This window comes from Diplotaxodon limnothrissa, linkage group LG17, assembly GCF_057381915.1.
Source record: "Diplotaxodon limnothrissa isolate DT_005_m linkage group LG17, D_limnothrissa_male_GT1.1, whole genome shotgun sequence".
NCBI lineage: Eukaryota > Metazoa > Chordata > Actinopteri > Cichliformes > Cichlidae > Diplotaxodon > Diplotaxodon limnothrissa.
Window position 1 is genome coordinate 23,284,040 of NC_140612.1, and position 26,212 is coordinate 23,310,251.

Sequence of the window (26,212 nt, forward strand, 5' to 3'; positions counted from 1 at the left end):
GCTGAATGATATTAGAGGAAGCATAACATTCTCCACGACTTCTCCAGACCCTTTCACATCTATCATATGTGCTCAGGGTCAACCTGCTCTCATCTGTGAAAGGCACAGGGCACCAGTGGTGGACCTGCCAATTCTGGTATTCTATGGTAAATGTAAATCAGGCTCCACAGTGCTGGTCAGCGGGCACAGGGCCACCCTCATGAAGTCTGTTTCTTATTGTTTTTTTCAGACATTCACACCAGTAATCGGCAGATAACCCACCTTCTGACTCTTATAATGACTAAAATTTACAAAATGCACTCAATATTTTGTTCATTATAAATGTGGATCATAAACTCATCAGGAAAGTGTTTACTGAGGAGAGGGCAGAGGGAGGTTTCTCCAAAGACTGGAAGTCTTTTTTGTCAACACAGGTTATTAAAAAGAATGCAGGTTTAAGGCAGCCTTGCATTAGTTTTACTTTTCAGATGCAGAACCCACATCCATCTTTTCTACTGTGTATAATCTTCCACTGTGACTCTGTTTCTTTCACTGAGCACCATTTACTGTAGCTTCAACTTAGTTCCATTATATCTAAGAAAAAACAGACATTTCAACTGCTGATAACTGGGTAACTCACCATCAAAACAATCAAAATTAATATGTTGCACTAAAACAGAGAAAAAATTGCATCAATGCCAAAAATGTATTGAATCCCGAGATATTTAAAGTCTGAGGTCTAGGAGTGAAACTTTAACATCTTATTTGATTGACATGTGCCAGCTTGGAATTACAGCAATCCACCCCTTGATTAAAACTAAATGTTCAGCGGCATTCCCGAGCACACACTAACTCCTCTGACTATTTGCATCCAGTTTCCTCGTCCACACAGGACTAAGTGCCCCATTTCATTTGTAAAACACCCCTGTGAATGATACACACAGACACTTCCCCTGTCTAAATCTCTTCCTTTCTCTCTCTCTCCCAACAGCCCTCACCATTCACACCCCCTCAGAAATCGGATCCAGTCAGATTGATGGGTGGAAGGCTCTCATTTGGACCTGGAGAAAAGTGGCCAGTTTAACGGCTGCTACTGTATTTTAAATGCCACTGGTGTTAAAGAGACTGATGAGGCTGGGGACGGGAGAAGCAGCAGTGGTGACCCTCCCTCCTGGCTTTTGGTACAGAATCCCATTGGGAGAATGGGGAGAGTAGAAGGAGGAGGAACAGGGAATAAATCTGCGTGGCGGCGGGAATCGATCGCTTCTCCCTCCCTTCCTGCGCTATCTCATCTGCAGGGGCTGAGAGAGGCAGAGCGGTTTAAACGATCCTGACCTTGTCCGACATAAATAGTCAGAAAAGTCCACAGAGCAGATAGCTTTGTGTAAGGCTGGGGGGGAGAGGGGGGAAAAAGAAGGAGGAAAACGTACTGAGATAAGAAGGGGGGTGAATGAGATAATACCCTGGCGTTACTACATCAGAATCTGTCGCTCACACACACACACACGTCGTGGGAAACAGCCTCGCTTCCTGTCTTCATCTCTCTTACTTTTCCTTTCCGATCATAATAAGAGAAGTTGAGAGTGAAGAAGAAAGGAGGAGGAGTGGAAAGTCTTTCCTTTTCAAAGCTCTCATCCCTCTTACCTGTGAGAAGGATGGAGGGATGGAGGAAGTCAATTGGCTCCCACAGAACAGCCATTCTGCACTCTTGAAGAAGACATGAGTGTTTTAAACTAAGAAAGGAGCTCTTTTGTGCGGCGCCCCTCTTCTTTTCTTTTGAGTGTAATGCTGCTGTACCTGACAGTGGCACTGCCCCGGGTAAAGGCAGAAATCTCTGCTTCCATTGTCACCTGTTCCTCTAATCATTTTCCGCCCCTCATGCCACAATGGAGGAGGGCGATAACGATAACGAGGTGAAGCTAATACAGAGCCGCGGCAAGGCCCCTGAACACAATGTTCAAATGTCTTCACTCATTTCCACACGCACACCTTTACACACTCCTTAATGCTGAAATACATGCAGGTGCTGACACGCACATTTTCTTTTTTCTTCACTGATGCTTGAGCCTCTTCATTATGGCGTCAGCCTCGAATCAGCCTCCTATTAACTCACTTTGCCAGTTCCCTCATTAAGCAAAATAATAACTGAAGAATGAAAGTGCAGGAAGTTGTTTTGTACTTTGATAGAAGTTCTCCAGCATTAGAGTTTATTAGTGATTGGCAGCATTTTTTGTGTCAAAATTTGCCGTAGCTTGGGTCTTACTTTTGCTGTTTTGGGCATCACCTTTTCCGCACATGTGAACTGTAAATATGTCATTCCTGTCAAAGACCTGAGCTATAAAATAAACACAAAAACGTGATTCAGTGTTGACTGGGTGTACTTACCATAGCCACGTCCACCTAGTTTTCCTGTGCAATAAGTAGACAATGGACATATCCTCCAGATCTAGAAAGAATAGATTCTTGCCTTCTTTCTGAAGTCCAGCAGGCAGCGACTGATCTGTTTGCAAAAAAAAGACACCCCCCCCCCCCCCCAAAAAAAACAAACAAAAAAAACGAGCTCATAAAGTCAGTAGAAAATCATTTAAAAAATAAATCAAGTGAGAAGAATGTTGAGGAAGACTTTTAGAATGTGCAAACACTACTTTCAAATCTTATTTAATACAACACACCATCCATCCATCCATTCTCCTTCTCTTATTTGGCAACTGCCTGAGCAGAGAAGCCCAGATTTCCCTCTTGCCATTCCCATCCAGGGAAAAATCCAGTCATTCCAAAGCTAGCTGAGAGATAAAATCTTTCTGGGGTCTGCCCCATCCTCCTCCCGGCAGGACATGACAGAAAAACCTTACCTAGGAGGCCTCCAGGAGGCGTCCTAGTCAGATGCCTGAATCTGAACTGGTTGATATGAACAGGTTGATATGAAGGAGGAGCAGCTTTACTCTGAGTGCCCCTCAAATGGCCAAGCTCCTCACCCTATCTCCAAGGGAGAGCCCAGCCATGCTCCAAAGGAAACCTATTACTACCTGTTGTATCTGCAACATCATTCTTTCGGTCACTAAACAGAGCTTCAAAGCCAAAAAGCTGAGCTCGAGGATCCAGAACATGACTTCATAAACTAATGTTTAATGGTCATCTTTTATATACAGTCTGTGGCAGTGAGGGATTTTCATCAGAATACCCTGAACTTAACTAAATCCCGCCTGGCTCGTGTCAAGGAGGGACCAAAAACCGAGGCACTGCTACATTTTCAAGTTAGGAAATTCTGAATTTTTGCTGTCTACTCGTGTTACCTTGTCGCAGCAGTAATGGGAACAAATCAGACACAGATTAGCCAGCTAAGTAGGAGATGACAGACTGAATACAGGGACTGAGCCAACAAGTGGCCACACATGGCCACTGCCACCACAGCCCGACGCTTGGCCACATTCTCAGAGCTCAAGTAACAGAAGCCTTACAATTGTTATCATCTTATTAAATGAAAAAATGCATAAATGACGATTTGGCAGGCAAGAAAAAAAATTAAAATCAAAAACAGGAACCGTGTCAGATTTTAATTAAATCATTAGCTTTCTTTTGACAACAATGAGATAGTGAGTGCCAGAAATTAACACAAGTATAGACGGCTATTCATAGGCCATTCACACTTATAGTGTGAAAGGGAAAAAACTCTTTAAAACATGAGGGAAAAAAATACTTTTTTTCAGCTTGACATGTCGTCCATATAAGGTAATATATTTAAAGTTAATATTCTTTCACACATTTTCTCCATCATTTGAATTCTCAGCACTGAGACCTTAAAGACATCCTACTTTTTACTTTGACTAAAGCCTTCCAACGACTGATATGTCGAATACCTCGCAGTGTTTGGCTTGCATTATGGTAGATGTACTCTCTTCCTTGCAATCATCAAGACAGAAAAGAAAATTATTTCTGCAGAGATAACTTCTCAGGCTTCACACTTTGCTGCCGGAAAGGAAAACAAACCTCAGTGCACTATCTCTGTCAGTAAGCCCTTTATAGTGGACGTCCTATTTCTGCAGTGACTTTTCAACTACACAATTTTTATTTATTTTTTTACTTTTTTACAAGACACACACAGTCTGCTCTGTTTTCACTATCGAGCATTTATCCAAAACTCTCACATTTCCCAGCAAAAAAAAAAAAAAAAATCACAAAAAAACCCCCACTTCCCAGTGTTCCCCTTACCCACTGTCACTCACGTCCATGTAATGTTGGAGTACTGGGCCTCAGCGGTGAGGGGGGAGATGAGAAGGCTGCTGCTCTCTGACTGCGATTATCAGAGTCTGGCATCGCTGTAATTTCAGTGTTCAGATGCAATCGCTCCCTGCTACCCTCAGGAGTAAACAATAACAAGCACAAATACAATAGACAAACAAGGTCTGCAGGACATATAAGCACACACACACACACACACACACACACACACACACAGGCATCCACAGAACCATAAACAATAAATGTAAACCACAAGAGTCTTCTGTTTTCTGTCTATATTTGGAAGAAGCTATTGCCCTCTAACTTTAGCCCACATTAACATGAGAAACCAGAAGACCTAGCCTACACAGCTGGACTCACATCACAGGTTAAATCTGAATGCAGTGGATTAATTAAGCAGAACTAACCGGAGGTGTTACATGTCATTTTGCTGTTACACATACAAAAGCACCACTTTACAAGTAAATGCAGGTTGTTGCGTTGGGCTCGAAGACCTCACATTTCTGATCACAGAGCAACACCTGGTGGTCTCTAAAGGAACAGCAAGCGACCAATTTACACTGTGATTATCCACAGGCTGAGGACCATCTAAGCAATAACCTATGCATATGATAAGGTCGGGGCATTTGTTTGTCATTTATACTTTTGTTAGTTTGTTGAGATTTTTTTAAATGAGAGTGCCCACCAAACAAAATCACTGTGTGAAATAAGTACACTTTATTGGTTAGTGCAAAGTTTGCACTATTGACCATGTACGAAGAAGAAAAAAAACTGTAATGTTCACTGATCAACTGCAAAATTAAAGGCACTGACAGACTGACAGCTTTGAGAGCTGAAATATACCTTTAACATTTACTTTGTTTCATTAAAGCTCAGTTGCAACAACTTTTTAAACGTAGCCTGGTTCCCATAAAGCACCAAACTGTGAAGTGGAGTAAGGAATGAATGAATCCACTCAACACCTCAAACACTCTTTCAGACACTAACTCGCTCATCTGCCTTCACACACACTTATGAACATGACTGACATCCCATTCTTAATCGATAGGGTTTAATGTCTGCCCACGATTTAAAGTTATAACAGCTTCAACTCTTCTGGGAAGGCATTTCAGAAGGTTTAGGAGTGTTTATGGGAATTTCTGACCATTCTTCCAGAAACACATTTGTGAGGTCAGACGGTGATGTTGGATGAGAAGTCCGAGGTCACAGTCTCCACTACAATTCAGCCAAAAGGTGTTCTATCGAGTTAAAGTCGGGACTCTGTGCAGACCAGTCAAGCTCTTCGACACTAAACTCACCCATACATTTCTTTAGGGACCTGCTTTGTGCACTGTTGCAGTTACGTTGGAACAGAAAGGGTCCAACCTCAAACTGTTCCCACAAAGTTAGGAGCATGAAAATGTCCAAAATGTCTTAGCATGCTAAAACATTAAGAGAACATGTCCAGAGGCGGCATCAAACAGATTTCATTGCGCTTAGTGATGCAAGGCTTGGATGCAGCTACTTGTTCATGGAAACCCATTCCATGAAGCTCTGTTCTTCTGAGCTAATGTGATTGCCACATGAAGTCTGGAGGCCTGCAGCGATTGCTTCTGCAGAAAGTTAGTGCACAGAGTTCACCATGTGCCTTGGCATCTGCTGACCCTGCTTTATGGGTCCTACCACTTCATGGCCAAGTTGCTTCCACTTTTCACTAACAATTGACTGTGGAATATTTAGTGGTAGTCTGCATGTCTAGCTGCTTGCCTTTTATACACCAGTTTCCATGCAAGTGATTTTTGGCAATATAGCGTATCATGGCTGATAAAGATAAGGTATAATAAGAGAAGCATTGAGGTCAAATGCATATTCGTACAGAAATATCTCAAGAATTACAAGCACGCCAAGCTGGAGCCACTGAGCAAATGCATTTCCATGAAAACAGCAAAGCCATTATAAAACCACTTAATAAATCTCACTGGAGTATCACGTCGACATTCATCTCATCTATCAGAGTTTATTTGGAGGAAAAACAGATACAGGAAGTGATGAAAGGGTGACGTTCTGTGTAAGAGCTTTATTTTCTCCATATATTTTACAAATACAAGCGCAAATGTTCATTAGACTCTGGACAATAACATGTCTGAAGTACTTTGAAGAGATAATGGAAATGAAGATCCCACCAGTTTATCTGCAAAAAGAAAAGCAAAGGTTAGGAACAAGTTTCAAACATTTAAAAATGAAATCCACAACTCTGAAAACTACTCGGTCAAATTTCTAGTCTACTTTACTAGAACTTAGGACCCTTCCACAGCTAGTTTTCATTACACTAGCCCAGTGGGGCTCTTTACATTACAGTCTACCACTGTTACCTCCTCTGTTAAGACCAGCCTCAGTTCCTGAGTTCAGCAGAGGTTGAGGAGGAGTAGATTAGGTCGGAGAGGAGAATTAGTCATGAAAGAATCTGACAGCTTTTGGGAATTTAAAGACATGCATAGCTAAGTGGGAATCTTTTGGGAGGAGAAAAAAAAAAAAGGGGGGGGGGGGGGGGGGGTTCCGAGGTCAGAAAGTTAAGAGTGAAGGGAAGTTAGAGTGAATGAGGATCATAATGAAGGGATGAGTCACAGGAAAAATTGTAAATGGATGGAGGAAGATAGAAAAGTGGGAGAGAAAATTGAAGACGTGGTTAAAACTTACAAAGCAGCGGCTCCAGAGATGATCTCAATGAGCTCCTTGGTAATGACGGCCTGTCTGGTACGGTTGAAGGTGAGGGTCAGCTTGTCAATCATGTCAGCTGAAGCGAAGGGAGAGAAAAATCAGTCACGGTCAAATTTAAATCTTTATGGTGGAAGGATTAAAAGCATGACTCAGCACAAACTAAATCATAACACGTTACAGTTATAGAAACCCATCGCCTCCAACTCCTCTCAGCTTGTTTTCTATTCGTCATTGTTTGAAGCCTTTAAGAGCATTTTAAAGAAGAAACACTGGCAGCCACCACTGCTGCCCATCAGCCTCCTATTAGATGCACCTATGGTATCAATTTGAAAAGCCATCACCCCTTAGTTGATGTAGATGCAAGAATTTTAAAATCTAAGGCGACTTCCTTCTTGAGTCATCGTATTCACAAACTTTCGTGTCTATACCATCCACCCACCCACCCGGCAGGGTTGCGATAATACCCCATCAGCCTTTTACAACTGAGGGATAAAAACCCAGTCATCATGACTTTGGATTCTGTTACCATTAATAATTATTAACATACCAAATCTGCTTACATTTGTCTATAACATGCCCCATTTCAATGTCTACCAAGATCCAAGAGGTGTCAACTTAATTGATTTGACAAAAACAACTCCTTTAGCAATGACATGAATCTAAAGACCTAAAAGTGCCCTTGTTAGCAGGCTGAAACTGGAAGAGCAACCAAGGAAGTCCCTCAAGCCTGCTTGAGCTTGGATGAACCATGGATGAACCATTTTTAATTTCCCTTGGAACCTCTTATGCAATTTGTCATTTTATTTGGGTTCCTTTTTGTTATGCATCTTTAATTACTTGCATCTATAGATAATGCTGGTGTTATACTGTAAATGAAGGCTATTTCCCAATAATTTTAAGTTAATTTGAATTAAACCCATTTGAAATGCTAAACCCAGAAATACTCAGCACTTATGCTATAAGTAACTTTCCATAAACTGCTATGACCACCTTATCGGTCTTTAAACACTTAAGCTTTCTCATGACAGTGTTATGAAACATCTCATATTAGCTGCTATGCTAGCTACTGCTTATATATTTAGATGTTGTTTCCAAAGGCGACATAGCTGTTGGATGATAACTTTTAAAGAAATATTCTAACATCAGTGCATCTTTTAAAATGAGAAATAGTATCAGCAGCACTCTGACTTCTAGAAGAAAACAATAAAAGACTGCACGTTTGGCAGGAAGTTCAGATTCTTACAGGCGTTGTTGCTGGCGCTGTCCATAGCAGTCATCCTGGCGCTCTGCTCGCTGGTGGACGACTCTCTCAGGGCCAGGTAGATGATGTTGACCAGAGTGAACTCCTGGTAGTTCCTTAACACATCAGCATCAATGTCATCATAGATGCCCATGCTCTCTGTTGAGGGAGAAGAGAGATGATCAACATCTCTGATGGCTCCGTGTTAAACGGATTTAACAAAACAACTGGTGCTACCTGAGTTAGCAACTGTGTCTATGGAATAAATGGGCTTCTGGTCCGTCTTGTAGGAGATAACAGACCTGCATGACAGGGAGGGTCGGTTAGCTTTGATCTGGATAATAAAACAGAAGGAAAACAGTGAAACCTCAAAGCCTGTTTGTACCTGAATCTATTGAAGATGACTGAACCCTGGTCAAACTCATATCCGGAGTTGAGGAGCTCAGCGGCAATGACTGAAGCGTCACCAAAGGTGGGGGGCTTGCGGCCAATCTCCTTGCAGTTCAACATGATGTGTTTTCCATGAGTTCTAAGGCAGAACAAGAGTCGTCGTGATCAGAGCTCAGTAATCAGTCTTAGACTAGATCCTCAGTCCTCAGCTTGAGCTTGCCATCAAAGCTGTCCTACAGTATGGATGGAAGGAGACACGCCTCCAATCCAGAGTTTGAAGGTTTACGTTAACTTTGTGTCATAACTGTGCATGTGACAAGAGTCAAAGCTCAGAGGAAAGAAGCAGCCTTCTTAAAGCCAGACTCCACTGCAAAAAACAGAATTACATTTCACAGAAAACTGGAGCTGCAGTTCTGTTTCTGTGACCTTTGAGTTTCAATGCATGAATTAACACATTAAAATATCAAGGTCACACAATAATACAAATCAACCCAGTAAAGTAACAGCAGACAAACAGCTCCTGTGCGAGATAAAATTATACCCTCAACCCCCCAAAAAAGGAATTAAAAACAAAACATTGAGGTAGCCTAAATATTACTTTAATACACCTTCCATGGAATAAAATAACCAATATTCACATAGCATAAAGGACAGAAAAAAAAAGAAAAGAAAAAAGCTAAATATCCCTAAATACCTGCTGAGTGAAGCCAAACACTAGACTACATTCACATCCTTTCACAGTGAGATGATGAAGATGATGATCATTACACTGATAAAATGATATAATGATGAAAACCTTGAACACACCTGTGCAGCAGAGCCTTGAGCTTGTCTCCCACATTGATCACCATCACCTCCTTGCCAGCGCCGGTTAGGTTGGCGATCTCACTCTTGATGGTCTTTGCCACACCGGAGTGGATGGCGCCACAGAGCCCACGGTCGGAAGTCACACCAATGATCACGTGCTTGGCGGCTTTCTCCTCCGGGGCTTTGATGTCAGCCTTCTCATACAGGGCTGAAGAAAGCAGTAAAACCTTCAATCATCAACTGAATTGGAATCAATATTAAGCTTCAGTCAACGTGACAGTGAGATGTACATACCCAGAGAACCGGTGCCATAGACACGTGCTGGTTTCAGCTGCCTCTCAGCACGAGCATACTTGGCAGCGGCGACCATTTTCATGGACTTTGTGATTTTCTGGATGTTTTTGATGGATTTCAACCGAATGGTAACTAGAGGGAGAAAAGAAATGACAACTGAATGCAATTTCACACACTAAGAAAAGAGGTATCCATCCCTTTATTATTGGCGAACCTGCAAAAACACTTTAATTCTATTATTCACAAAACTAAAATTCAGCAAAATAATTGTAATTCACTTTAGCAGCTGTTAGTCTTTTTTTTTTTTAAATTTCCCTTTTTCATTATTCACTACTTTCTGATGTTCTCATCACAGCACCTATGGCTCAGGGTAGAAAGGTACTATGCAAGTACAAGTTCAAATTAGGTTTAACAGTTGTTAAATGTCTCCATTAAAGACTCATATTCAGCTTGAATTAGAATTTATGCAATATCCTCATGAACTGATGTTCATGAGAATATTAATCAAATTAAAGAGCTAATATTAATTAAATTTAACTTGTCTATTCCTTTTTCCATTTTGCTATGGAAAATTAAAAAAAAAAAAAAACACTGATTACACATAATATATACTGCTAATGAATTTAACACTCGTGTCACGGGTACTTCATATCAGCAGTTAACCAAATGCTAAGATATCAGGGCTGAAATAGATGGACTGAGATAACCCGAGACTGCCTGCTAGCCTTTGCATTAGCTTAATAAAAAAAGAATATATATTATGCTTTGTTCTGGTATCAAGTGACACCCAGTAAATGTTTGCAGCTTTATTAAAGGGAATATTAAATATTTTGTGTGAGACCATTCAGATTTTGTATCCGAGATGTGTTATGTTTCTATCAGAGTAGTATACAAAGTACTTACTGTCCTTCAAGGTAGCCATGTTCCTGACCTGCCCCCTGTGAACAGAAAGGGTGTATGTGAGCTTAACCGACAAGCTTCATCAATATCCAAATACATCCTAAACAGCAAAAACACCACTTTACAGCACAGACTCATGTTAAATGAACCTTTGATATAGATTTAGCTGTTTGCTAATCCTGAAGGAGAGCCCTCATCCTTTAGCTTGGTGGCTAACTACACGGAGAAAGCTGTGACAGTTCACTCTAGCTGTTCTTGTGCTGTGTTAGATAATGCAGTAAGATAAATCATCCAGGGGCACTGATAATATTTCCCCTTTCCCCTCATATTGAAAAACGTCAGCTCAGTTAGCATTAACGGCTAGCCGGCTGAACGTGTCCATTGGCAGCGCTGTCATTCATTAGCCGCGGCCTGCAAGATAGCGCGCCCTTGTATTCAATAACTGCAAAAGGTGCAGTCTACACGTCACACACTTACTCCCGCTGCATATCTACTTGAAGTAAACTTATAAAATACTGCATTTAAGGCAGCGGAGAAAGTATAAGAAAATTATTCACTTTACCATTGTGGGGAGAACACCAAAGCGCTGCTCCTGGCGAACATGGTTAGTCCTATGAAGGTCAGACACGCAGGACTGCGCAGGCGCAAGTCAAAAGCAAAATGGACGAATTGATGCCTTCACGGACACGCGTCAAGATAAAGCTAATCTGTTCCATCCTTCGACAATTTTCCAAAAGTTAAATCAATTATTGTACATTATCGCAGTAATTTATCCAGCATGTGTTTACGCTATTTAACGTCTTTTTTTTTTTACAATACAGTCTCTCACGAAATGTAAATGTCCCCTTTTACCAGTTGAAAAGACTTCTGCTCTTTTTCCCAGGAAAAACAAATTAAAGAAAATTCTCGACTTACTGTCAAAATTCTTACCGTTAATGAAGTACTCCTGAAGAGTCATCTGTTCCCATGTAGCATACACAACCATACATACATCTTCCTTTTGTAGTTTATCTTTTACATGTAGTTTAAATAAAAATAAATTACTGAAAAATATTGAATTCCACAAAATATTTGCTTGGGCTATAATTAAGATTTTATTATATTAGCTAGAAACATCTTTTTTCTTTTTTCTTTTTTTGTTGGTTTGTTTCGAGTTTTTCTTCTTATTTAGCAAAAGAAAAGACTTTTAAATAATCTTTTACTCGTTTTTTCTTGTAGGACAATTAAATGAAACGCAGAAACATTAGTTAAATGTTAAAACAGTTAAAACATTTTGTGAATGTGTTTTCCGGAACGTTATGTACAAGAAAATTCCAGAAAACACAATCTTTATGAGGAGCACAAACGCGCAGCAAGAGTATCGCGAGTTTTTTCGTTTATTCGCGAGGGTATGACGTAGAAGCACACGCGGAAACTGTTTACCCTAGCAGCGAGCGCTCGTTTGAGCAGCTTTTCGAGGAAAAACACGTTTTTTAAAATCATTTTCTAAAGTGTTTCGTGTTAAAGTTAACTAGTCATAATGGGAAAAGCGGATTTTCTTTCACCCAAAGCGATAAGTAACCGAATAAAAGCCAAAGGTCTACAGAAGTTGAGATGGTATTGCCAGATGTGTCAGAAACAATGCAGGGACGAGGTAAGATGTTCATTAAATGGGTCTTTTTTTTTAGGTGTATTCGTTGTACTTCTAAAGGATTTTAAACTCTAAACTGTGTTTTTGTTGGTGACAGAACGGATTTAAGTGTCACTGCATGTCCGAGTCCCACCAGAGGCAGCTACTGCTGGCCTCTGAGAACCCCACCAAGTTCATGGACTACTTCTCAGAGTGAGTTACGTCATGTTTCTTCTTCCGTCACGTTTGTGATTTAATGAAAAAGATCATAAGCCTTTATTCTTGTTGCTTTTCTCCCAGTGAATTCAAAAGTGACTTCCTGGAGCTGCTCAGGAGACGATTTGGTGAGATGGGGTTTGCTAGTCATCCAGATGTTTCTGCAGCAGCAGCTGTCTGTAGTCAGTTATAAGAATGTTTGTTGCTCCTTTCTCATCCACAGGGACCAAGCGAGTACACAACAACATCGTCTACAATGAGTACATCAGTCACCGGGAGCACATCCATATGAACTCCACGCAGTGGGAGACTCTGACCGACTTCACCAAGTGGCTGGGCAGAGAGGGTAAGCTGGTGTGAAACACTGAACTACAGGGTGGTCTGAAACCTACGAAAAGAATAAATATGGTCTGTGGAAATGCACTCTTGTGTTTTTCTTCTGTAGTAAAAGTGTTTTGATCACAGCCTAAGTGTTTTTGTGAGTAGTTTTCAGCAGGGTGAAATTAGGTGGGTGTTTATATATTGAGCAGCTTCGCTTTCAACTACAAACCACATCTAATCAATCATTTATGCAATGTTTTATTCTAAAAGAACACATTTAAATGACCAGTTAACAAAATAGTGTGTTGGGCTTGTTGATTGGACAGCTACGGGCTACTGATGGTGTTTCTTTTAACTGAAATGCTGGTAACAAGGGGAAGTTGCAGAAGTAGCAAAGATAGATGAGTTGAAATCCACAGCTACAGACAGAGCACGGGTAAGGTGAAAAAGACATCGTAGGCAGGGTGGAGTGGCTGCAGATGAGTGTCAGAGATGATTTGTGATAGAAGGAACACAGCAAGTGAAAGAGAAGGTTTACCAAATGGAGTGAGGCCTGCTAGAGAGCTGGAGGCGGCAGAATTGAAGATGTTAAGATTTTAATTCTGAGTGACCATGAGGGACAGGATTATAACTGAGTTTATCAGAGGAACGGCTCAGGTTGAGCAGTTTGGGGGCAAAGTTAGAGAGGCAATGCTGGGATGGTTTGGACATGTGCACAGGAGGGGCAGTGGATGTACTAGACAAAGGATGTTAGAGATGGAGCTGACAAGCAAGAGGAAAAAAAATAATCAAGGAAGACATGCAGAGGAGGATGCTAGGGATAAGGTGACACGGAGGCAGATGATCTGCTGTGGCAACCCTTAAAGGGAGAGGAAGAAGATTCAGCTGTGGTGAAAACTAGGTGAAATCAGTAATGAGTAGTTTTCACTTAGAGTCAGTATTTTTACCTTTCATCAAACCACCTGCTTCCACAGCTTGGGCAAAAAAAATTGACAATTTTTAAGGAGTGAAAAACCTGAAAAACTCTTTTCTTTGTATTATTGTAGGGTCTTTACAATATAAAGCACCTTGAGAAAACTGCTGTTGTGATTTGGTGCTATTTAGATACACAATTAAATTGAATTGGAAATTGATGTCCATTATGTATATGTAGATTGATGAGGCATTACAAATCACTGACTGGTAAATTGACAGGTCTCTCATCTAGATGTAACCTTTTTGCAGTTAATGCAAAGGAATATAATGGTACTTTAACCTTGTTTGAAATCGTCAACAGGTTTTTGCAAAGTTGATGAAACCCCCAAAGGCTGGTACATCCAGTACATCGACCGCGACCCAGAGACCATCCGACGCCAAGAGGAGCAGGCGAGAAAGAAGAAACAGGAGCTTGACGACGAGGAGAGGAGTGCCAGAATGATCGAGGAGCAGGTCCGCAAAGGCCGTGAAGGCAAAGGCACTGATGTGAGTACCAACAGGGCAGACCCAAGCCTCGTACTGTATTTGCTGGTTCAGCTCTTTATAATCAAGGTGGTTTTATTCTACAGGAAACTCCAGTCTACACAGAGCTCAAACGGGAGAGTGAGGAAGAAAAAGGTTTGTGTTTTTTCTTATTTTCTTAATACATTTGCTAGAAAGTTGTTTTTTTTCCCCCTCACCCTTACTTATTTCTGTCTTACAGTTGCTTTCAACTTGGGTGCCTGTTCTTCTGTCGCTGGCCCCTCCAAATCAAGGTACAGAGGTCTCTGTGTAAGATACATTAATGTAAAATACTTCAGCCTCTAACTGAGTGCTCCTGTCCTCCTTTAGTTCGGTTCTGGGTGCTAGTGCGCTTAAAGCAGCATCATCTTCGTCTTCAACCTCAGTAAAAAGGAAAGACTCCAGCTCAGACTTCAGAGGAGGGGAAAAGAAGAAGAAATCAGCTTTGGAGGAGATCATAGAGGTTGTGATTCTTGTTTTGTTTGCATTGTCTTCGGTTAACTGCAGCCAGGTTCATTGATCAGGTATGTGATTCCTTTTTGCACAGATGGAGAAGAAAAAACAACAGCAGCAGCAGCCGGTGAGAACTGATGACTGGCTGCAGCCCAATATTATAGTAAAAGTAATCACCAAAAGACTGGGGGAGAAATACCACAAAAAGAAGGCTGTCATCATGGTAAAGTATTTTCTTTAGATTTAAATTTGGGTTGCAGTGTGTAAACTTTAAAGGTCTGTGGTGCTTACATCTGCGGATCCTTTTCATTCATAGGAGGTACGAGACAAATACACCGCAGTGGTAAAAATGATCGACTCTGGAGACAAACTGAAACTGGACCAGAATCACTTAGAGACAGTTATACCTGCCCCAGGTATAAATCACAGCTCTATAAATCACAGAAAAACCGTTCTTGAAATGTTAATTGTTCTGGTAGTAAACCTGTTCTCAAACTTGCTGCAGGTAAACGAGTTTTGATCCTGAACGGTCCTTACAGAGATATGGAGGCTCTGCTAGAGGGCATTGATGAAAAACATTTCAGCGCTGCACTCACTCTTGACTCTGTAAGTATTTTGACCTTTCCGCTTTTAATCATCCAAAGGAAGTCCCTGTGATGTTAAAACATAGTTTTGTCTGTAAAAGTTAATGTACTTCTGTAGTCAAAAGTCTTCACATTGCTTTGTTTGTTCAATCAATATTACATATGAGTCCTTATGTTTATAAAGAAAAAAAGAGCTTTTGTGAATAACAAATTGCTTAATTTATTTTTTAATGCAGAATTCTCTTAAGCAATCATTTCTGATGGCACTGAATTAAACAGTGTTTAAACCATTAAAATTAGTAAGTTTGCTAATAATGATGGAGCTAATAGAAGCAGTCAACAGAAACAAAATATTAGCGCTGTTTTAACAGCACCCTCATCATCTGTGAGCAAATGCACCCTCTTCAGAGTGCGCCCAAATGCTTGTTGATGGAGCTGCAGAAGCTGGTGATAGCCTAACTTACTCAGCCCGATGGTGGACACGTATATGCTCATGCAAGTTAGCCGTGTTTGAGTACTTTTCTCGCACTATACGTCTGCACAAGTGGCACACCGCTTTGGTTACATCCTTAGGTTTACCTCTTTCATCGGAGTTAAAGCCAAAGAAATCCTAAATTGGCGACTTTATATATTTTTTTAGTGCTGTCAGCGTTAACGCGCCGTCATCACGACTAACGCGATTAACAATTAACCCATCTGGAGCGCAGACTGAGTCTAAATCCCTGAAATGTCTCTGTCAACGCATTTCGGCAGTTTGTCCAAATTTTGTTCATTCTGCGCTCCAGATGGGTTGAGAGCATTAAAAATTTTTAATCGTGATGACCATGTTTAAGCCGCATTAACGCTAACGGTGTTTTTTTTTTGTTTGTTTGTTTGTTTTTGGGGGGGGGGAAACTAGTTCGTCCATGTTTGGACTTCTTCTGTGTTGTAAATGCGCAAATCAGTCCGTGCATAATTACATAGCCCCGCCCATCAAAAAGTCTGCACATGCACGAATATAAAAAAAGATCAGCTAAATGATTTAAGGTGTGTCAAACAGTTTAGGAATAATCTAATTTCACAGTATTCATTATATATTGAAAGGAAAAACATTTAGTCAGGCTGTAATAGGTCCGACTATGACCAAATTATTGCTCCCTGTTTTCAGGATTAATATTTTGGGTTTGTTTTAGGTATTGTCAAAGTTCTGTTCTGCTGTAGCCATTCAAATGTCTTTTCTTCTTCATCCTCAGGGACCTCAGAAAGGAAAGAGAGTGGACATTGCCTACGAGGATTTCTCAAAACTGGCCTGAATAAGCATACTTCCTGTTTAAACCTCAGGTAGCTTTTTAGCTGAAGGACTCTACTGTGTCAGAGTTTATTCCCCGGGAATCTCTTGTGTATGTCCCATATTTCACCTGCTTGAACAAACCAGAAGAACTTTGAGCAGTTTGTTTTTGTTTGTTTTTATTTAGTATTTGAGTCAGTTTTGACATTTCAGATGTATATTTTCTCAAAATAAATTTGACAAAAGTTACTCCTGGTGTCCTCTGGAAAATAAGATTAATAAATTTAGTTGCACATCAATGGAAAAAAAGACATTCCCCTTCACTCATATGGTTCTAATTTTCTCTACTGACCCCTGGGGATTAATAGCAGGACAGGGTAATTTAGTGTGGATCTGGCTTCTCAGGGCATGTGGAGGAAGCTGCTTAGATTTGGGACAATGTATTGTGAGTAGTGGCCGTCAATGAAGCCCTTCCCACTGTTGTGAATGAACCAGCAGTAGACGTTGGAGCCACGCTTCTTATCACGCCTGTAGTCCTTCTGCCACCCCCTGACACACACAAAAACAAGAATGTAAAGTTTTAACAAGAAGGTTTCTTATTAACATTTTTTTTATTGTTGTTTTTGTTTTTGTCTTTTTTTTGTGGCTCAAGACATACCTGGTGACAAGCAGCTTGTTGCCCTTCACTTCCATAGTGGCCTCCTTCTTTAGGGGGTCAGCTCCTTTGTGGATGTCGTATAAGATGACCTCAGGCTCAATGGAAAACTGCCCTGTGGGACCACATTTTTAGCTTAAACTCTATCTTTGATATTTAGTATATTGTAAGCTCAAACATGAGCTGAATTAACACAAAAAGACAATATGAGAGCAAGAAAAGTTCTGCTTCAAATGCATTTGCACTATTGCATCTCGCAAGGCCAAGATTATTGGCCTTACGAGACTGGCCTTATGTGATTAAGTGTTGCGGTTGGTGCCAGATGGGTTGGTCTAAGTATTTCAGAAACTGCTAATCTGATGGGATTTTCCCAGAGAGCTATTTCTAAGGTTTACAGAGAATGGTCACCCAGTTCTCTGGGAGAAAAATTCATTGAGTTAGAGGAGAATGGCCAGACTGCTTCAAGCTAAAAAGGCAACGATAAATAAAATAACCATTTGTTACAACCAGCGTGTACAGAGAAGCATCTTGAATCTTGAAGCAGATAGACCACACCAGGAGAAAACCACAATGGTTAAAACTCCTGTCAGCTAAGTACAGGATATTAAAGCTATAATTTATACAAGCTCACCACGATTGAATACTAGAAAAAAATTGCCTGGTTTGAGTCTAACAACCACAAATAATACTTTGAACAAACAAAAACATGATGTTTTAAAAGTAGTTAAATAACTGGGATGTCACTTTTGACCAAAAGAGTCATGACTCTGATTTTTAATTGAGCAGTCTTAATTGTGCTTACTGAACTTCAGTGGTCTTCTTTGTACTTTGTATTGTATGGCAAACACTTCAATATTTATATCAATAATTACATCTTCTTCTGTTCCACATTTGCATGGGGTTCCTCAAGGCTCGATCATGCGGCCCATGCTGTTTTTATTATCTTACCTCTGGGCCATTGCTAGCTCCTTGATTAGTATCTTATAACACTGCCATGCTTTACTTCTCTATTAAACGTAACAATTTTGACAACATTAATGTTTGATTACTGTGAGGATACTGTGTGTTTCACTCCACCTAGACCTACCTATGAGTCCGTGGACTAGAGGTGAATACTGGTTCTCATTGGGAATGTAAATCCCAAGAAAGTCAACATTAACAGGGTGTTTCTTCCACACACGGTGAAGCAACACCATCACCTGGGTACTATTATTTATTGTGATGATGACATTAGAATTCTTTACAATGGAAATCCTTATCCTGAAATAGAAACAAAACAACTTTAGCCCAAAGGATCTGACAGCAAGGTAGAAACAGCAATTAAAGGTAAGTCAGCTACCCATCCTGTCTTATTTCAGCTGTAGACCCCCAGGTGAAGGAGTGGTTGTTTCTGCCATCAGTCATGGTGATCCCATCAGTACTGACAATCACACTGATTCCGTCCGGCTGGTAGTAGATGCCGATGGTGCCAAAGTAGGTGCGTTTGTTCACTTTCTTAGAGCCAATTAACTGACCATTCACAGTTACACCTTAAGGACAGGAGAGGGAGGTTAATCTATGAACTATTGTGCCGCATAATATTCAGTTAAATTTGGAATTTAATAGACTAAAGATTGAATAAATTAAAATTCACTTCAGGTCTGCAACATAAACTGTACATAAAAGATGGAGTGCTTTATTCATTTTTTTTCTACTGACCAGCAGGGGGTGACTTTTCTGGTTACAAAAATAAGTCAGATTGTGAGGAAGCCTCTGACAAAATTACCTTTCCTCTTCCTTTTAATTCCTCAGAAAGCATTTTCCTAATGAGTCTAGGGATTTATCTTATTTAGCCTATTGCGGTATGCTGTTGTTTGTGAATTATAATGGCTACTAGAGAGTGGTTAGTGTCCTCTGGTTCTCTGGGTCCTCACATGTGTTGTCTAGTTTCAGAAAACCAAGATGGTGACTGCTAAAATGCTACCATTCTGACATAAAAATGGAAGTCCAACCAACCACCAATATCATTTTGGCTCCTTCAATCTTTTCTATACAGCTTATGATCTGCAAATTACTTAGAGAAGTCGTCATGGTTGTTTACAGTAGTAAACTGTAGATATAGTCATGATTAACAAAACACCAAAACATATTTCTTTGAACATTTACTACCTGTTCCACTGTCAGAAAGCAGGTTAAGAATATGACCGGGTTTGGAGTCAATGTTGAAGCAGATGTCCATGTTACTTCTGGGCAGATGGATGATGAAGTGAGGGTCGTTATCCACTGGAAGAGATGCACTGAGCTGGTTACTCACTATGTCGTGTTCACAGGGAACACTGCAGCTGGAAAGGTACTCATGATGCTTAGTAAGAGTGTGTACAGCCTGTATTACCAAGGTTAACCCGTTCCGGCAGAGTGATCTCCTCTTTTGGACCCTCCAAAACCTCACCCATTGAGGGTGCTGGGGTTGACATGACCCAGGGTGGAGGCTGGTACACAAGAACTTCCACAGGAGGTGGACCACTTGATCCTCCTCCTGTAAACATGTGAGAGAATAAAGTATTATATTTTGCATGTACAGCATTTCATTCATATATGTATGATCCCATTTTGTGCCCTTTTATTCTACATGTGCTTTAAATGCTTTAGGATCCTTTCCCTTCCTCATCTTCCTCAGCCATGTAGCACCTGTTTTGTTTAGTGTCATGCTGCCGTTTGCCATGCACCTGAGCAGCAGCCATGTTTGGGGTCCTTTGGAGAGTCAGCCAGCAACCTCTCCGTGGCGTCCCCGCTCTCCACTAGCAGAGCGGTGAACGGAGTGACAAACTGATGCTCCACAGCCAGAGTCATAATCCGCTGGGTGATCTTCCTCTTTTTGACAGCTGTTGTAGCCAGAGACCTGGAGGGGAGCCACACCGCAGCTGTCAAATACTGACAATTCCACAAATTTGCTGTTGTCTTCAAGGATATTTATATAGAAATCATGTTTTCTTTCAGGGGTTTGACTCTGCTTGTATTAGAGGGCCACTGACATTACTTGGTGTTATATTCCAAATGATATTTCCATGTCAAGCTGAGATTTGGCAATAATGATCAACCAGAAATGTCTCCTATGTATAAAGAAATGAAGCAACTGGTCAGCCATCACCTTTCACTGATCAGCTGTTTAATGGTAAGGTAAGCCCACATCTGGCGGGCAAAGCCAGTGAAAGAGTGCTGCTGCTTGGCCAGCTCTGCGTCCAGCTCTGTGGTGTCGGCGTCCGTCTCCAAAATAATGTCCAGACGTGCCTGCAGGACGAAATGTACCACGGGATACTGGTAGTAAGGCTTCATTCCTTCATGTCCTTACTACTCGGGCTATTTTTTAAGTAAGCATGTTAGGTGTATGACTGGGTGTGTTGCACTTACAGCAGACCCCGTGGTGAGGCTGGTCAGCGTGTTGCTCTCAGACGGCAGCACCTTCCCAGCCACCACCAGCTCAGAGCCGCTGAAAAATTTATCAAAGTGATTCTGAGTGACTTCTGCAACTGAGTCCGCTTGGAATTGAACAGTGATTTTCCTCAACAGGGGAGAGGAAACCTGGCTATAAAACGCCTGTGGAGAGAGAAGAAAAGGAGGTGATAACCGACAGTTTTGATGGTTAAACGGGCCATCATTTTCTGCATCCAACAAAAAAGGTAGATTTTATCTTACAGGAAAAATCTGTTCTTTATTTGTACTGTGATTGGCACACCTTTTCATTACCAAACTGAGTCCCAGAAAATAGTTTACCAGTAAGTGGGAGTATGATGCCTAAAGATTAGATGCTTGAAGTAAAGGAATGCTTTGGACTTTAGGAAATTGGAAATTTGGAGGAAGAATGTAAGTGATGCAGAGTTGGATGGGGTTTTTTTGTTGTGTTTCCTTGCCGTACCCGTAGCTGCTCTGCTGCGTCGTGGTTGGCGTAGATCCTCTGAGCCATGCCCCTGTTCTCCATGGCAATACGTTCCAGGAAATCATAGTCCACGTCGAAACCGATGCCGAGTGAGAAGAGCGAAAACTCCTCCCTCATCACTCGCTTTACATTCTTCTGGATTGCACTGAGCTTGATCTCACCTGCAGAAAATTTGAATCAGCTGTTTCCATCTAAAACTACTTCTTCTACTCCACATTAAAGGCTTTAGAATCACCAACACCTAAAATCCTGGTATTAAAAGACTATACCAGTATTTCTATGACGCCTTCTTAACCACATATCATATACTGGATAAGAAAATGCAAACTTGTCTGCAGTAGGGCTGACTAGTTTATATGTCTTTGGTCAGATTAAGGGCTGAAAAATGAAGCCAATGCAGAATTTTCAAAACCTGCAGTTCTTTAAATAGCCATTTGGGGGTGGCTCCATTTGTGGCATGACCTCTTTGAGTGACAACTAGGAGTCAAAACAGGCTACTACCTGCCTGCAAAGCTTCACCTCAACTAGCCTGAGCCTTTTAACTGTTATTGTGTTGCTGCTGTGCAGTAAAATGGTTTGTTGTGTGGCTAACTGTACCAACAGATCATCCTAGAGATCTGTCTTTCAAATTTGGGGTTTGAAAATCTTCTGATGCTTTTTTAAAAATCTTATTAGCACTAATAGCTTGCTAACTCATCTTGCTAGGGTTAGCTGAAAGTGATGCATTCTTTTGTCCAAGTGTGGTCATTTCTGGCTCCAAAAGTCCAAGATGGCTAATGGGAATTATCTGAATCAGGCAGTCTTACCAACAGTGGGGTCTCCATCAGACACAAGAATGATCATGGAGACGGAGCGAGGGTCAATGACCCTGTGATTGGACGCTCTCACCAACATCTGAACAGCTCTCAGTAGGGCCTCGTTGATGTTGGTGCCTGCAGTCAGTAAAATCCAAACATTAACATGGGAATGGTCATTCGAGCACTCCTTTTGATAATAGTATAATAATTATTGTGTCATACCCCCATTGGGTTTAATGTTCTCAATGTATCTCTTGGCATCTGCAATCTGAATGGAGGAGCCAGGTACAAGCCCCTCACTCCAGCAGCGCACATTATGGTTAAAGTCTACGATGCTGAAGTAGTCATCGATGGTCAGGTCGTCCAAAATAGCTTTCATGGCCTGCACCGTCTGTGAGAGAAGCTTGGGTTTAAATGTATTCTGAAAAACCGCCACTGGGCTGCAGTGTTTTACAAAAGATGGAAGAGGTATGAAGATGGAGCAGAAGGAGCCAAAGTGCACCAAATGTTGACCAAAGAGTAAACAACTGTTGCTCACTTGCTTCATTTTGACCCCCCACATGGACCCGCTGACATCAATGACGAACACAATGTTTTTTGGAAGAGGGGAGAGGTTGGACGGAGCAAAGAAGTAAACAAAGTGGCCATCTGAGACCTGCGGGAATATGAAGAGATTGTCATTTCTAAAAGACTGTATCAATAAAATCGTCTTTTACATGATACTTGTAGGCTCAGTGTGTGATACCTGCAGTTCCCCAGCATTGCTGTCTCTGTTCACATCATATAAAACAGTAATGACACCTTCTACAGCGCTTTCTGTGCAGTTTTCACACTGCTTCTGTTGCTGTACGGTGGGCTTGAAGACAATGTGAGCCTGAGGACAAGAAGAAAAAAAGGGGAAAATATTTTTTTCAGTGTTTATTACTTAGTAAGTGGAGGTCTGTATATATATATATTACTAAAGTTTATTTTTTAATTAAGTCAGGATCACATTTATCAGTTAAAATGATATTTAAAATAAATTATATATATTTATTTTTAATGTATTTATTTTTTTCAGAATTAGTTTTATAGCTTTCTAACAAAAACGGTTCCGTAAAAGTTTGCCATGAGATCAAAGATAAATTAATATATTAAAAGTAAAACAAACATTTTCAGCTTTATGGCACTGTACTCATGGGTTACTTCGATCTCATGGATATTTATTTAAATTCAAAAAAGAGGAAGAAATTAAGATACTAAGAAACTGATAATTACAATAGGAAGACAAAATAATGTTATAATAACAACAAAACAGCTAATCTTATTATATTGTAAAGGTTTATATTTTACACATATACACATATTTCTGGTGTTACCTTGTCTTTGGTGGACGTTACTTTAATTAGATCTGCAAATTGTGCTCCAAAGGTGTTTGATGCCTTTACTGTTGCAATTCCTTGTGGCTCAAAGATGTACACGTCCACCTGAAATGTCACTGCATTAGAAAGGATCGCCAGGTGAAGTGCACGTCCACATTATTTGTGACCTTCTCACCTGGAGCTGTGGCACCAGCCTCCCTGGCTGCAGGTGCAGTGTATGCTCGTAAAGATTCAGCTTCCTGTGCATCATCTCCTGGTAGTGCAGCTCAAATTCAATATTGCTGCCTGAGGGCACATGGACCTCTGTTTTAAAGGTCTCCATGTCCTGGGAATTAGTCCTGTGAAGCAGAAAAAAACAAAAGAGTTTAACTGACAAGCTGCACAAAGGAGATGAAACCGAGAGGCTGTTTTGCTCCTGCACCTGATGATGCCGGCTGCCTTGTTTCTCGCTCTGGCCTGAGCGTACAGGTTCCTGGCCACCGCCTTCTCCTTCACTGAGCCCACAAACGTTATCCCATTCACATTCCTGAAGGGAATATACGGTTCAATTATATCTGCCCCTTTCACTGGATTGCTTGCACTGAGTGAATCTGGGCTCACATTGTGAAGTTGGTGATGAAAGCTCGTTTTGGGATCTGGACGTTGAAGGCAATGCTCTGGGGAGTGGAGCCTGAATTGACCATAGAGCTCCTGACGATGGTGTGGGAAAACCGTGAAGTGATGCGGCTTTCCACTTTGTAGCTCCTGACGGTGATGTCATCTCCACGGATGGCCTGTGCAGAGAATTAAGCAATATCTGAACGAGATTTTGAAATTTCCCGCACGTTTCATAGAGATGTTTAGCTTTTCTGATCAGGATCGTTTTTAACTTTGTTTTCTTTTGTTCACCAAGTTTTCCTACAGTCAAGTTTTCATAAGAGGTCTTTCTCTAATATTATATACTTTAAACCACAAACTCATTGCATTCTCAAGTACAGTGCCTTTAATAAAGTTCTCTTTATTAATAAAAGATATTTGGGTAAGATTTGATCCCTAAGTGTCTCTACTTTAAGACCCAAAAGTATCAGATATTTGCTAAATGTTCATGGATTTGATCTTAATGCTTTTTTTCTGTTTTTAAATTACTTGCTCAAAGGCAGGGATGTGTCTAACCCATGGGGTGTCGGCACCCTAAAAACACCCTAAAAACTGTCTTCCATCATGTATATATGATAAATAAAGAAGCCCCTTTAAACATTTCTGTGATTATTGTACAAAGCTACATCATTCATTAATATGATGCATATTGTTTTGAAAGTATTGCAGTATTACAGTTTTAATTAACGAAAGGGTCTGAAAACTCCCAAATACTAGATAATGGCTCGGATTATTAAATGAAGCTAGTTTTTCACAGTGTATTTTTGTTTAATGTAATACATGATTTCCCACGAGCCCACATGACTATTATTGTCCCCCTCCCAAACCCCGGCCCCCATGGCCTCACAAATCCTGGAAACACCCATGTAGAGAGACATTAACATCAATTATTCCCTGTTAACGTATTTTGCTGCTGTTTAAGGTATAAGAAAAAAGAAAATCCAGAAAGAAAAGTCAGACTTCACAAAACGTTTCTGCTAATTTAGCTTCTAAAGCAGAGAAACAGGGACAGCAAAGGGAAGCAGAGCAGGATTTACAGTGAACAAAGTCAATAACCTGTCAGTCACGAGGATCTCTTCAAACAGCGTATTGATTATCAGATAAGGTTAAACTCTGTCACAGTAGAGACTGCTTGAACAACAAGCGAGGGGTCATACCTCAAAGTCTTCCTGCTCCTCACTGGTCAAAATCGCTCTCTGAAATACACACAGAAGTGATCAGACTATCTTAATGTGCTCTCTGAGGTGAGATCATGCATCAGTAACTGTTATTAAATTTGAGCAGATGTAGAATTTAAAACTGGATCAGAGTGGCTTTGTTTGCTGAGCTTTTGTTTATTTTTGAAGAATCAATATGTGAATTCCATGGATTGCCGAATACAAGCGTTGCAACATCAGTGAGAAAGACAAACCCACATTTCAAGACTCTTTATGCAGTGTGCAGGTAAAATAAAAGTCCGACTTTTGAAAAGATGCTCTCACCTTATGTCTCTCCCGATGATCCTGCATCTGTGACTAGCAGAACAAAGAAAATGAAAGTAAATAAAAGATCTTTGGAAATGTTTTCCAGTCATTTAACGTCATTTAGACTCATTTCAGAGGTCAAAAAACTCTGATTTGCCTCTAATTTTAAGATTTCTTTTAGTTTGTTTTCATTTTAGCCACAATAAATATAAACATGTAAGAATCTTTCTTGATAGTATAACAATAAGCACGAATTTCAGGGAATAGCTGCTTGTAATTTGTTGTATTTGGACCTGTTGCAGGTCAAATTTCAAGACAGTGATTTAGATTTAATCTTACATATTTTATGCAGACTGGCTGTTACATGGAACACAAGTGGCTCTCTTGTAACATCAATGAAAAGCATAAAATTCACTTAAAATTACAGGCGTAAAAAATTGTGTCTTCAATATGAGGCCAAGACTACTAACACAGTTTTACTTAAGCTTAAGCTTGAATATATATGTAAATGTTTATTTTAACACCTCCCAACTCACCATCTCGTCCTCCCATTCCCCGTCTATCACAAACTCAAAGCAGCAGCCCTGATGAAGGAGCAGGAGCCCCAGAAGTAACACCTGAAGATGCCTCATGTTTCTAGGTCTGTGGGCTCGTGTGCACATATCCTCACACGGAAAACACACAATACAAAACAAAGCAGTGGGAGAGAGAGAGAGAGAGAGTCCTGCAGGGGAGCAGAGCTGAAGACCGAAGGTTAAAATCCACTGAAGTGATCAGCCCCAGTCAATATTTGTTGTGTTTCATGTAACCCACACTGCAGAAGGAAACTTTGAAACTCGGCCTGCAGTATGAGCAGGATAAAAAGGACAGGTCTGAGTCATTCACAGGTTAAAGAGGGCGCTTCAGAGCTGAACA

The 26,212-nt window shown here is 40.7% G+C and overlaps 3 protein-coding genes across 4 annotated transcripts; 1 reads left to right on the forward strand and 2 right to left on the reverse strand.

The window, feature by feature from the left end:
- Positions 1 to 6,202: 6,202 nt before the first annotated feature.
- Positions 6,203 to 11,180, reverse strand: atp5f1c (ATP synthase F1 subunit gamma). 2 transcript variants are annotated; one of them, XM_085375618.1, is made up of 9 exons: positions 11,109 to 11,180; positions 10,550 to 10,584; positions 9,647 to 9,778; positions 9,353 to 9,560; positions 8,541 to 8,684; positions 8,393 to 8,457; positions 8,159 to 8,314; positions 6,895 to 6,991; positions 6,203 to 6,388 (listed from the first exon to the last, which is right to left on the reverse strand). In XM_085375618.1, exons 1-9 carry the CDS (start codon positions 11,147 to 11,149, stop codon positions 6,385 to 6,387), a joined length of 882 nt encoding a protein of 293 aa, XP_085231744.1. In that variant the 5' UTR covers positions 11,150 to 11,180; the 3' UTR covers positions 6,203 to 6,384. The 2 variants fall into 2 exon arrangements, with proteins under 2 accessions (XP_085231744.1, XP_085231745.1); XM_085375619.1 differs by lacking the exon at positions 6,203 to 6,388 and having other exon boundaries at positions 6,891 to 6,991.
- Positions 11,181 to 11,968: 788 nt separating this feature from the next.
- On the forward strand, positions 11,969 to 16,608 carry kin (Kin17 DNA and RNA binding protein). The gene is made up of 12 exons (XM_085375317.1): positions 11,969 to 12,179; positions 12,274 to 12,368; positions 12,456 to 12,499; positions 12,595 to 12,717; positions 13,969 to 14,153; positions 14,237 to 14,285; positions 14,371 to 14,422; positions 14,499 to 14,631; positions 14,716 to 14,844; positions 14,938 to 15,037; positions 15,127 to 15,227; positions 16,438 to 16,608. The coding sequence occupies exons 1-12, from the start codon at positions 12,066 to 12,068 to the stop codon at positions 16,495 to 16,497; spliced, it is 1,185 nt and encodes a 394-aa protein (XP_085231443.1). The 5' UTR covers positions 11,969 to 12,065; the 3' UTR covers positions 16,498 to 16,608.
- Positions 16,609 to 16,634: 26 nt separating this feature from the next.
- On the reverse strand, positions 16,635 to 26,011 carry itih2 (inter-alpha-trypsin inhibitor heavy chain 2). The gene is made up of 21 exons (XM_085375316.1): positions 25,834 to 26,011; positions 25,316 to 25,348; positions 24,992 to 25,030; positions 23,799 to 23,971; positions 23,620 to 23,724; positions 23,374 to 23,536; positions 23,196 to 23,303; positions 22,583 to 22,711; positions 22,376 to 22,492; positions 22,060 to 22,228; positions 21,847 to 21,972; positions 21,020 to 21,201; positions 20,515 to 20,700; positions 20,255 to 20,394; positions 19,833 to 20,005; positions 19,499 to 19,642; positions 19,276 to 19,389; positions 18,467 to 18,656; positions 18,215 to 18,387; positions 17,131 to 17,242; positions 16,635 to 17,021 (listed from the first exon to the last, which is right to left on the reverse strand). The coding sequence occupies exons 1-21, from the start codon at positions 25,957 to 25,959 to the stop codon at positions 16,874 to 16,876; spliced, it is 2,850 nt and encodes a 949-aa protein (XP_085231442.1). The 5' UTR covers positions 25,960 to 26,011; the 3' UTR covers positions 16,635 to 16,873.
- Between the last annotated feature and the right edge of the window lie 201 nt (positions 26,012 to 26,212).